The sequence below is a fragment of the Tachypleus tridentatus genome, chromosome 12 (genome assembly GCF_004210375.1).
Source record: "Tachypleus tridentatus isolate NWPU-2018 chromosome 12, ASM421037v1, whole genome shotgun sequence".
NCBI lineage: Eukaryota > Metazoa > Arthropoda > Merostomata > Xiphosura > Limulidae > Tachypleus > Tachypleus tridentatus.
The window spans coordinates 13,095,881-13,109,491 of record NC_134836.1 but is presented as its reverse complement, the minus strand read 5'-3'; the positions used below and the strand labels follow the sequence as shown (position 1 = coordinate 13,109,491).

The window sequence follows — 13,611 nt, the reverse complement described above, 5'->3', positions numbered from 1 at the left end:
CAATAAAGAAACTTCATTCTGGTGACATATTGGTGGAAACATCCACATCTCAACACAGAGAACTCCTCTTACATTCAAAGGCAATTAGGGATATACTCATGCTACTTTGAATTCATCACAAGGAGTTATTGTTGAAAGGGATTTGATGAACATCCCCAAACTAGAGATTATTGCTGGTTTCTCCACCCAAGGAGTTTCTGCAGTGAAATGTATCTCCACTTGCAAAGATAGAATTATGATGCTGACCAATGTCCTCATTCTGACATTTATATCACCACTCCAACCTGCCACCATCAAGACAGGTTATCTGAATTGTAGGGTACAGTCATACATTCCAATCCCTTTCAGATGTTTACAGTGTTAGTGGTTCGGTTACTCAAAAACATCATGTTGTGGATTTTTCATGTGTGTTCTTTGTGGTAGCAAGGACCACGATGCCTGTGAGTGTGAAATGGACCTTTATTGTATCAATTGCAATGGCTCTCATCCATCCTACTTTAGTTCTTGCCCTAAATAGTTGTAAGAAAAAGAGGTGCAACATTTGAAAATGATTTAAAACATAACTTACCATGAGGCTCGAAAATTGCTGTCCACCACCTCATCTTGGATGTATGCCACTGCACTTCATTTCACTACTACAGTGGGAATGCAGACAGATCTCTCTGTGCCTTCAAAATAAAGGTTCTCAAACCAAATGAAAAATCTTTTGACCTCCATGGTTAAAAAAGTTAATGAATCAACTTCCCATCTCTGTCCCTAACATACATTCCAACAAATACCAAGAACCATTTCCTTTGGTTCCAAGTATGAGCATTTCCTTGTGTACATCTACCCAGGGCAGGATCCATGGAGGTTGATATACCTCCCTCGAATAAAGACAGTAAAAGAATCAAGACATGGTCTTAAACAAAAGGGCTCTCCACCCAGTTTACCTACACATAAATAAAAATGGCTATCTATGCACAATGGAACTGTCGAGGTTTACATTCTAATCTGGATGACATCAAAGCACTGATTGTTTCCTACCATTTTATATGTCTTTCCTTACAGGAAACATTTCTGAAACCTACCTATACAGTCACCTTTTGGCAGTTTTCTTTGTACAGAAATTACAGGCTGTGTGATGGACAAGTGCATGAAGGGGTGGCACTGTTGGTTGATCAACATGTGCCCACCCTGTCTTTGCCATTTGACAAACCTTTGGATACCATAGCCATCAGTGTTTCCTTAGGTCGTGCCATCACTGTTTTGTTCTCTCTACCTGTTGCCTAGAGAAACCTATGATCAATCAGACCTTGATGCTCTCATTGAACAGTTGCCATCTCCCTTTTCAATCCTGGGGGACTTTAATGGACAACATCTGCTCTGGGAAGTGCTGATATTGATGGAAGGGGTCACTCTGTAGAGCATATGCTCTCTGATCACAACCTTTCTCTTTTCAATAGTGTTTCTTATACTTATTTTCATGCACCTAGCCAGTCATTTACTGCTGTTGATCTCTCAGATTGGTCCCTTTCACTATTCTCCCACTTTTCATGGAAGGTTCACAATAATCCATGAGGCAGTGATCATTTTCCTATAATTTTGAGAGAGACAGACTGTGGTCGATGCCACCTGACCCTCATGTCCTGGTGGAAACTGGATCAAGCAAACTGGGCCTCTTTCACTGCTCTTGCAGAACTTGATCCTGCCATCCTCTGTAAGCCATCAATAGATGACTGTGTGGCAGCAGTAAATGACTGTATTATATAAGCAGCTGCTCAGTTTATTCCTATAATGTCAACATGTTTACCATGATATCCTCGTCCTTGGTAGAATCCTGCTTCATCCTTCATGTTCCTAACCATCAAGACTTGGGAAGAGCAATCACCTCTTTCCTTTCAAGCTGATTGTCTCTATGACTATAATCATCCCTTTACACTGGTGGAACTCAAAATGGCCCTTTATCGGTCTGGCAGTACATCGGTTGGACCTGATGATGTACACTGTGAAATGCTGTGCCATTTATCTCCTGTTTCTCTTGCTATTCATTTGATTGTTTTTAACTCGATCTGGCAAAAGAATGTTTTTCCTGATGCCAGGTGCCAGGCTATTGTCCTACCTTTCTTTTAGCATGGTAAGGATCCCAAGATTCCTTCAAACCACAATCAAATTGCTTTGATGAGCTGTCTCTGTAAGAACTTAGAGAGGATGATTAATGCTCATATTGTTTGGTTCTTCAAATCAAACAATCTCTTCTTTTCTACCCAGTGTAGGTTCTGACCACAGAGCTCCACCATGGACTACCTGATTTCACTTGAAATGTCAATAAGAGAAGGCTTATGATACAACGTGGAGACATGGCATTTTGCAAGACCTCCATATATAAGGGTAATGTGGCCATTTTCTTTATTTTATTAAGAATTCTTTAATGGACAACGATTCCAAGTTTGTGTGGGTTCGACACTTTCCCGTTCTTTTCCACAGGAACTTGGAGTCTTTCAGGGCTTTGTTTTGAGGGTTACACTTTTCATTATACAGATTAATGCCATCACTGAACAGCTTTCTCTAACTGTTGCAAACTGGCTCTGTGTCGACGACTTTCACATCTTATGTCAGTCATCGAACATGAGTTATATTGAGCGGCAGTTACAGACTGCCCTCAGTCATTTACTGAAGTGGACCACAACAAACAGCTTTGACTTTTCTCTCTCTAAAATTGTTTGCATGCACTTTTGCTGCCAATGGGGTATTCACCCTGATCCTGAACTCTGCATTGGTGAAGTTGAGTTGCCTGTGATCCCTGAGACAAAGTTCTTGGGTCTTATCTATGACTGTAAGCTGACCTTTATATAACACATCAAGCAGCTATGGGTCAAATGTACAAGAGCACTGAACATCCTCCATGTCCTCTCTTCCACCACTCGGGGAGTGGATCAATTTTCTTTGCCAAAGATATATCATGAATTTTTTGGATTGAAACATGACTATGGATCAATTGTTTATGGCTCTGCCAGGACCTCGGCTTTAAAGGTGCACAACCCCATTCATCATCAACCACTTTGGCTCTGTACCAGGTCTTTCCACAGTTCAGAGCTTATATACATGAACCTTCTTTGCATCTCTGCCATTTACAACTGTCTTTACTATGTGCTTTGAAACTTCGTTCCTTACCAAAACATCCCACCTGGGATTGTATTTTCCTTCCTTAGTGGGCCATACTTTTTCAGAACAGATGGTCTGCCATTGCCACTTTTGGTCTTTATATCCACACACAGTTGGGTGTATTGGGTCTGTCCTTGGATAACATTGCTATATCCACTGGTCAGCACATCCCATCATGGCTTCTTACAGTTTCCAGTTGTGACCTGATCTTTAAGTCATCTGAGTAAAGTAGACACTCCTGATTGGAAATACTATCTGTTATTTGCTGAACATCTTTCGAACCATTCTTCCATCCCTATTTTTTCAAATGATTTCAAATCAGGTGACTTTGTGGGCTCTGCCTTGGTTTGTTGTGGTTCCATGGTTGTGTGCAGAATCCTCTCTACAGCTTCTGTGCTCACTACTGAACTGTACACCATTTCTCTTGCCCTGGATCACATAGAAGCTAAGCAGTACTCAAACTGCACTATTTATACTGACTCGCTTAGTTCTCTACTGGCCCTGAAATTGCTTCATGTTATTTCACACCCTGTTCTCACTGATGTTCAAAACCGACTGGCCCTTTTCTGTTTAATGTCTACTTCCATCTAGTTTTTTTGGATACTGGGCCATGTTGGTATTCGTGGGAATGAACTTGCTGACATTGCAGTTAAAGTTATCTGCTCTGGCACAATCACCGCTGTGCCTGTTACATATGTGAACTGTGGTCCTGTATTCCCAGCTGGCATGGAAAACTAACTTTTCCAAATAAACTCTTATATTGGGCTTTGGCCGTCTTGCTTCTGTAAGGATCAGAAAGAGGAAGTTGTTTTATGCATTGGTCACAGATTTTAACTTATCATTTTCTTTTATTTGGGACTGATACACCAATGTGGTGTCTATGTAACACTCAGATCACAATGAGCCACATTTTACTGTCTTGCCATTGTTATGAATCTCAACACCATTTTAAACATGTTCTGTCCCAAAATTCATCCAAAACATTAGACCATTGTTATTGGTGATGGTGACATTTTCCATCATGGAAATGTTTTTAGTTTTTTAAATGCCATTAATCTTTTTAATGCTATTTAAGTTTTTTAATTTACATGTTAGACCTTTTTATAATGTGATTTCCTTTTAAGAGTCCATCTAGTTCCATTTGAAATTAGAAAATGTCTATAGTGTCAACTCGAAACCAGGACTGGAAAGGCAACAGGTGACTAATGCTTCTATTTGAACTACTCATTAGTCATCCTAGTGAGTTATAATTAAAATTTTGCTACAAGTCTTTTAAAATTTTTATTACTTTTTGAAAATGGCCATAATGTCAAATAACTCAGAACCAGAATTGGAAATGTCTACTTCAGGTGAATAATGGTGGTTTTTGTACTTACCTGTTAGTCTTCCTGGCAAGTTATGATAATTACAATTATGCAACAGAAAGTCTTTTACAGCTTGTATTACTGTAGTTTCTCTCTTACAGCTGTAGACTAGATGTAAAAATTGGTCTTAATGCTATTTATGTTTTTAAATTCAAAAATTAAACTTTGGTTTATTTTACCCTAATTTTCTTTTATGAATTTTGCTAATTTTGCTTTAATTTTAACTTTTTACCTGATGTTTGGCACATATAGCCTAGTTGCTTTGCACCATAAAACACCAAACCAACCAACCAACCAACCAAATGCTGTTTAACCTTAAGTTCTTTTAAAATGTCTTTCAGGATGACAGTTTGATCCTAACAAGTCTTGGAATATTTTATGCATCAGCCTGTGCAAACTGTGCATAATTCAAGGTAGTTAAAGAAAGAGTAATTACACACTTTTGATATTTGGATGGGCAGTTTTAAACATTGAAATTAATTTTGATTTCTGTTTTTAGTTATTTCATAATATTGTTATTTGGTCGTTGTTTTGTCTGTGTGTATAAAAAATTAAGTTGCCAGTGGTTATATTTGATGTTTCATTAAGTATATTTTCTTGACAGCTGTTGCAGGGTCAGTTTTGTTTTACTGACTGTATTTTTATATGAAATACAGTTTACTAACACTCTCATAACATTTACTCCTGTATGCTTTAAAGTGGGTAATAACTCTTTCAGGTGTTAGTAGCAGCAGTCAGTATACTAATAATGCATTCTTGGGACACTCTCCTCTGACTGAGGAAACCTTATGGACAGGAGCTTTGTCAAAATTAAACCCTTTAAATAAGGAGCAGCTACAGTCAGCTCTGATTTCTATGATACAGGTGAGTTTCAGTTGCTTGTTTGTTAGGCTAAACTAAGAAGTGGAGAATAATATTTGCTGTGGAATCACATCTCCTCTTGTTAGGTAAAGTAGTATAACTTGTAAGCATGTTTTTGGGCATTTTTGTGATGTGAATCAGAACAATTTATAATCACCAAATTGAAGTGGTAAGTTTCATTCTGATACAGTATCTTCCACTCTTTAATAGCTTTTCTTGACTTCAGTGGATTCAAATTTTTACTTGCAGCTCGACTTAATATTCTGATATCATGCAACTATCCTCTGTAATAAGATTGTGGCATTACTACTGTTGTCATTGGCACTTTCTCTTCCATGCAGCCCTTAATAATTTCTTAATTGGCAGTCTAACTATCAGAATATGTTTTTGCTTATATTTTCAGTCTAAATTTTTACTCAGTAGTAAAACTAATTTACTCTATCATTTAGCCATCTATTTTCTCAATTCTAATTTTTCCACCTTCTAATGTTTTGCAGATTCTGTTTGTATAAACTTTTATCCTTATTGAATCCACTGTTTTCACAATTACAATTTCATGTGACAACTACCAGAGCAGCTGCATTGATAAAACTGATAAACCAGCCATTTCAATGTCATCTAAACAAGTTTTATCTGCTCAGAAAATAATGGCTCTGGTTTCTAGGGATTTTTTTTTTATACAGTCTTCTGAGTCACCTGATGATTGCCCACATGCATACTGTTGGAACCTGAACATGACAATAGGGATTTGAGCAATGTATTTCAATTTCCTGCCTATCTCACAGTTGTGTGTTCTTTTGGGGCAGGTGCCCAAGCTTTACTCCCTATTGTAAACTTAATCAGGTATTTTTTGTCCTTATCTCCCATTTCATATGATACAGGGTGTTTGGAAAGTCACTGTGCACTTGTATATTTATTAACAGACATGTTTCCATATAGAATACAGGAGGTAAATATGAATGTTTATAATTGTCAATGTTGAAAGTGACCCCTGTTGGCATCAATACAAGCCTGGATCCTTATTTTGGTTTTAAACACTGCTATCAGTTGCTGGCTTGAAATAGACTGAATAAAACATGATTACAATACTGCACAGTGACTTTCTGAACACCCTGTACTTACTACAACTGCCCTTCTCAATGATGAGTCATTGGATCAGCACGTAATGTTCATCCATCTCTCAATATTGAGGTTCATGTGAGTCATTTTGGGGTCCAGTTGCATGTGTATGTCAGTATGCTTCAACCTCATGTACTCTAGTTGACCTTACTGTGGCATATCATTGTTCTGATTTTCCCTACTTAGACATGCAACAGTTGGAGCACCTCGACTCTTTGTTGGTATCATACCCCCACACTCTAGTTTCCTTTTCTCAGCTCCAGTTTTACCCAGTTTGCCTTACCCTGTTTCCTTTTCTCTGTTCTTTGTCCTCCATATACCTGTTGTCAAAGGCTATTCATTTCTCTCATAAAGGGTTTTCATTTGAGACTCAATCTTCTGTTTTCCACATTGACATGCTTTTCTTCTTCTGCTCTTCCATTACAAACATGGCTGAGCAGTTGTTGGAGTCTTTTGAGTCAGAATACCTTTTTGTCTTGATTTCATTTACCTCCCTCATCTTTGCATGATTTACACATGGTACCTCTTCTGCACCTGGATGTTTTGAGGGACATTCCTAACTCTTTGGACACCACAGGTGAGTCAGCCCAACTTCATACCTCCTTTCCTCCTTGGCCTATCATTTATCCAAAATTCATCCCACAGCTGCTACTGTATATCCCTTTTTCCATTCTCTCACATGCTTATATTCTTATATTCTTTAGGTTTGCCATTGCTTCTTTTGGCACCATATTTGGACCATTGTTCTTCTCTTTGGTTAAAAGGCTATGGAACTTCTAGTTCACAGTCTCTTCACTTCTTCCATTGTACCCCTCAAACTAGCCATCCATGTTTCCTTTGGCCATACCATCACTGTTTGTTCTGTTGCCTGGAGAAACTTATGATTAATCAAACCTTGATGATCTCATTGAACAGTTGCTTTCTCCCTTCTTAATCCTGGGAGACTTTAATGTACATAATCCTCTTTGAGGAGGTGCTGATACTAATAGGAGGGGTTGCTCCATAGAGCTTATGCTCTCAAATCACAACCTTTTTCTCTTCAGTACCTGTTCTTATACTTATTTTCATGCACCTAGCCAGTCCTTTACTGCTATTGATCTCTCAGTTTGCTCCCCTTCACTATTCTGACACTTTTCATGGATGTTTGACAGTAACCCACATGTAGTGATAATTTTCCTGTCATTTTGAGAGAGACTGGCTGTGGTTAGTGCCACTTGACCCGCTTGCCACAGTGGAAGTTGGATCAAGCCAACTGGCCCTCTTTTACTGCTCTCAAAGAATTTGATCCTGACATCATGTGTAAGCCATTAATAGATGACTGTGTGGCAGCAGTGACTGACTGTATTATACAAGCGGCTACTTAGTACATTCCTGAAACTTCAACAAGTTTCCACAGTATCCTCATATGTGATGGAACACTGCCTGCCACATGGCATGGAAGGCTCAAAAAATGAGCATGGGATACTTTTCATAGGTATTCCACACTCTCAAACTACATCACTTTCCTGTTGCTCCACTCATATGCTCGGCAAGTAAGACATCATAGCCAGAAGGAACGTTGGAATAAATTAACGACCAGCATCTCTTCTATCACCAGTTCCAAAGTCATATGGGACAAGATTTGAAAGGTCAGTGGACAGTATAAATCTGTTTCCCTTTTGTTTGTGCTCTCTGATGGCAGGAAGTAGCTCATGCCCAGAGCATCGCAGATTCTCTCGGCAAAAACTTTTGCTGGGTATCTAGCAGTTCTGCTTCATCATCCACTTCTTAGCCATCAAGACTCAGGAAGAGTGATCACCTCTTTTATTTTGGGCTGATCATCGTCATGACTATAATTGCCCCATTACTCTGGTGGGACTCAAGCTAGCCCTTCATCAATCTGGCAATACATCAGTTGGACCTGATGATATACACTATGAGATGCTGTGCCACCTCTCTCCTGCTTCTTTTGCTATTCCTGTTGTTTTTAATCGAATCTGGCAGAAGAATGGTTTTCCTGATGCTTGGTGCCAGGCTATTGTCCTACCTTTGTCTAAGCCTGGGAAGGATTCCAAGATTCCTTCAATCTACTATTCAATTGCTTTAATGAGCTGTCTGTGTAAGACTTTAGAGAGGGTGGTTAATATTCGTCTTGTTTGGTTCCTTGAATCAAACAACCTCCTCTCACCCATCTAATGTGGATTCAGATGTCTGCACTCCACCATGGAACACGTGATTGGACTTGAAACATCAACCAAAGAAGCCTTTCACAAATGACAGCATCTTGTATCAATATTCTTTGACCTTAAGAAAGTTTATGATACTATGTGGAGGTATGGCATTTTGTGAGATATCCAATTATATAGGTTGCATGGCATTTCTCCATTTTTATTAAAAATGTTTTAATGCACTGGTGATTCCAAGTTTGTGTGTTAGCTTAACACTTTCCCATTCTTTCATGCAGGAACTTGGAGCCCTTTAGGGCTGTGTTTTGAGTGTCACACTTTTCAGTATAAAGATTAATTCAATCACTGAACAACTCCCTCTTACTATTGCAAACGAGCTCTATGTTGACGACTTCCACATCTTATGTCAATCGTTGAACAAAACTTTATTGAGTAGCAGCTACAGACTGCCCTCAATCGTTTCTTGAAGTGGACCACAACAACAGTTTTAATTATTTCTCTCTAAAACCATTTGCATGCACTTTTGCTGCCAAGGGGGTATTCACCCCCATTCTGAACTTCATGTCAGTGAAGTTGTGCTTCTTGTGGTCCCTGAGACAAAGTTCTTTGGACTTTTCTGTGACAATAAGCTAATTTTTATACCACACATCAAGCAGCTATGAATCAAATGTACAAGAGCACTGAATATCCTTCATGCCCTCTTTTCCACCACTTGAGGAGTGAACTGATTTTCTATGCTAAAGATATATCAAGCTCTTATTCAATTGAAACTAGCCTATGGGTCTGCTAGAATCTCAGCTTTGAAGATGCTGGACCCCATTTCTTATTAGGGACTTGGGCTCTGCACCACGTTTTTCTGCAATTCCCCAGTCTAGAACGTGTACACAGAGTCTCCTGAACCTCCTCTACACCTCTACTGTTTGCAACTCTCATTAATATGCTTTAAAATTTCCTTCCTTACCAAAGCATTCCACCTGGGATTGTATTTTCCTTTTCAGTAGGCCATAATTTTTCAGAACAGATGATCTACCATTGCTCCTTTTGACCTTTGTTATCCAGGCACAGTTGGATGAATTGAGTCTGTCCTTGGATAACATTGCTGTATCCACTGGTCAGCCCATCCCACCATGTCTTCTTACAGCCTCCAAATGTGATCTATCTTTAAGTCATCTGAGAAAAACAGACACTCCCAATTGGAAATACTATCTGTTATTTGCTGAGCATCTTTCGAACTATCCTTCCATCCCTATTTATACAAATGGTTTCAAAACAGGTGACTTTGTGGGCTCTGCCTTGGTTTATTGTGGTTCCGTGGCTGAACATCTTTTGATTCATTTCTCCATTTCCTTTTATATGGATGGTTCTAAATTACGTGACCGACTGCCGAATTATATGTCATTTCTCTGTAGGCTTTGCCATGGTTTGTTGTGGTTTCTGTGTTCCATTCCAAACTGTATGCCATTTCTTTTGTCCTGGATCACATAGAAGCTAAGCAGTAATCAAATTCTCTACTGTCCATGCAATTGCTTCACATTAGTTCTCATTCTGTTCTCTCCAATATTCAGAACCAACAAGCTCAATTCTCTTTAACATCTATTACTCTCCAGTTCTTCTGTATACCAGGCCACATTGGTATTCATGAGAATGAGCTTGCTAACACTGCAGCTAAATCTATCTGCTCTGGCACAAACACCACTGTGCCTGTTCCATACATGGACTATGGGCCTGTATTCAAGGCTCGGTTTCATACCAGTTGGCAGTCTACATGGAGTGAGCAACCTGAAAACAGGCTTTTCCAAATAAACCCTTGTATTGGACTTTGGCCATCTTGTTTCCATAAGAATCAGAAAGATAAAATTCTCCTAACTGGACTATGCATTGGTCACAGTTTTTTAACTCATAAATTTCTTTTATTTGAGACTGATGCACCAATGTGTGGTCTGTTTAACACTCAGGTCACACTAACCCGCATTTTACTGTCATGCTGTTATTACGACTCTTAATGACAGCACTATTTTAGACATGTGTTGAACCAAGGTTTATCCCTAACATCAGACAGTGTCAGTGGCAATGGTGACACTGACCACCTTACAAATGATTTTAGTTTTTTAAAGGCCATTGGCCTTTTTAACACTTAAAGTTTTTAATTCTTAAATTAGACATAGTTTTTTAACATGATTTATTTTTATGAATTAAAGTAAAATTAGTTGAATACAAAATTAGAAAATGGCCATGATGTCAAATAACTCAAAGCCAGACCTGGAAAGACCAACTTCAGGTGACTAACACTGATGTTTGAACTTACCTGTTAGTCATCTGGTGAGTTATAATAATTAAAATCATGCTACAGAAAGTATTTTAAAACTTGTATTATTGTATTACTTTACTTTCCCTCTTAGTGCTGTAAACTAGATTTAAAAACTGGATTTAACACTATTTAAGTTTTTAATTCAAATCTTAAACTTTTATTTATTCTAACTCGATGCCTTTTTATGAATTTTAATAATTTTATTTTACTTTTTTATAACTGATTGTTTGGTGTAAATAGCAAAGTTGCTTTGCACCATAAAACAAAAAAAAACCAACCAACCAATCTCCTACTGTACCAGAGGTTCTCTCCCCTTTGGGGAAGTGGTGATATTGATAGGAGGGGTTGCTCTGTAGAGCATATGCTTTCTGATCACAACCTTTCCCTTTTCAATACTGGTTCTTATACTTAATTTTTTATGCAACTCATCAGTCCTTTACTGCTATTGATCTCTCAATTTGCTCCCCTTCACTATTCTCCCATTTTTCATGAAGGATTGACAATAATCCACGAGGCAGTGATGATTTTCCTATAATTTGGAAAGAGACTGGCCGTGGCCAATGCCACTCGACCCAAGTGCCCTTGTGGAAGCTGGATCATGCAAACTGGCCCTCTTTCACTGCTCTTGCAGAACTTGATCCTGCTCTTATCTGTAAGCCATCAGTAGACGACTGTGTGAAAGTAGTAACTGACTGTATTATACAAACAGCTGCTTATTGTATTCCTAAAACCTCGACACATTTTCCACTATATCTTTGTATGTGGTGGAATCCTGTCTACCATATGGCACAGAAGGCTCAAAAATGGGCCTGCGATACCTGTCGTAGGTATCCCACTCTCTCAAACAACATGGCTTTTCAGTGGTCCCATGCACATGCTCGGCAAGCATGACGGCATAGCCAGAAGAAATCTAGGAATAAATTCACAACCAACATCTTTTCTACCACTAATTCCAAAGTCATATGGGACAAGATTTGAAAGGTCAGTGGGCACTATAATTCTATTCCCCTCTCGACCTTGCTCTTTAATGGCAAGGAAGTACCTGATACCCAGAGCATTGCCGATACTCTAGGTGAAAGCTTTTCCTTTATATTTAGCACTTCTGCTTTTTTCTCCACCTTCTTAGCCATCAAGACTCAGGAAGAGCGATCATCTCTTTCATTTCTAGCTGATTGTCTCTATGCCTATAATCGTCCCTTTACACTGGTAGAACTCAAACTGGCCCTTCATCAGTCTGGCAGTACATCGGTTGGACCTGATGATGTACACTATGAAATGCTGTGCCATTTATCTCCTGTTTCTCTTGCTATTCTTTTGATAGTTTTTAACCAGATTTCTAGCTGATTGTCTCTATGCCTATAATCGTCCCTTTACACTGGTAGAACTCAAACTGGCCCTTCATCAGTCTGGCAGTACATCGGTTGGACCTGATGATGTACACTATGAAATGCTGTGCCATTTATCTCCTGTTTCTCTTGCTATTCTTTTGATAGTTTTTAACCAGATTTGGCAGGAGAATGTTTGTTTTTTCTGATGCCTGACACCTTTCTCTAATCTTGGGAAGGATCCCAAGATTCCTTTAACCTGCCATCCAATTGCTTTGAAGAGCTGTCTCTGTAATACCTTACGGAGGATGGTTAATTTTCGTGTAGTTTTCTTCCTCAAACCAAACAACCTCCTCTTGCCCACCTAATGTTGGTTCAGATGTTCACACTCCACCATGACTACCTGATTTGACTTGAAACATCAACCAAAGAAGCCTTTCACAAACAGCATCTTGTATCGCTTATCTTTGACCTTAAAAAGGCTTATGATACTATGTGGAGGTATGGCATTTTGTGGGATCTCCAGTTATATAGGTTATGTGGCATTTCCCCATTTTTATTAAAAAATGTTTTAATGGGCAGATCATTCCAAGTTTGTGTGTTGGTTTAACACTTTCCCATTCATTCTTGCAGGAACATGGAGCCCTTTAGGGCTGTCTTTTGAGTGTCACACTTTTTAGTATAAAGATTAATGCCATCACTGAACAGCTCCCTCTCACTATTTCAAACAGGTTCTATTTCTATGACTTTCACATCTCATGTCAGTCATCGAACATGAGGTGTATTGAGCGGCAGCTACAGACTTCCCTCAGTTGTTTACTGAAGTGGACCACAGCAAACAGTTTTAATTTCTCTCTCTCTAAAACCATTTGTATGCACTTTGCAACCAACAGGATATTCATTCTGATCCTAAACTCTCTGTATTGGTGAAGTTGTGCTACCGTTGGTCCCTGAGACAAAGTTCTTGGGGCTTATCTTTGACTGTAAGCTGACCTTTATACCACACATCAAGCAGCTATGGGTCAAATGTACAAGAGCACTGACCATCCTCCATGTCCTCTCTTCCACCACTCGGGGAGTGGATCAGTGTTCTGTGCTAAAGATGTATCATGAATTTTTTGGATTGAAACTTGACTGTGGATCAATTGTCTATGGCTCTGCCAGGACCTCGGCTTTAAAGGTGCACAACCCCATTCATCATCAACCACTTTGGCTCTGTACCGGGCCTTTCCACACTTCTACAGTTCAGAGCTTATGTACATGAACTTTCTTTGCACCTCTGTCATTTGCAACTGTCTTTACTATGTGCTTTGAAACTTCTTTCC

General features: G+C 39.0%; 1 protein-coding gene across 19 annotated transcripts in view; it reads left to right on the top strand.

Moving 5' to 3' along the window:
- Positions 1–13,611, top strand: part of LOC143234840 (uncharacterized) — a 94,676-nt gene that overhangs the window by 23,003 nt on the left and 58,062 nt on the right. For 17 of the 19 annotated variants that reach the window (XR_013018824.1, XR_013018822.1, XR_013018826.1 and 14 more), the window contains one exon: positions 5,227–5,372. The exons of the other annotated variants lie outside the window; for them this stretch is intronic. Coding sequence is in view for 9 of the 17 variants with exons in the window: in XM_076472507.1 (XP_076328622.1) it covers positions 5,227–5,372 (146 nt within the window). In the remaining 8 variants the exon portion in view is untranslated. The remainder of the gene's footprint in view (positions 1–5,226; positions 5,373–13,611) is intronic. 19 annotated transcript variants of the gene reach the window in all.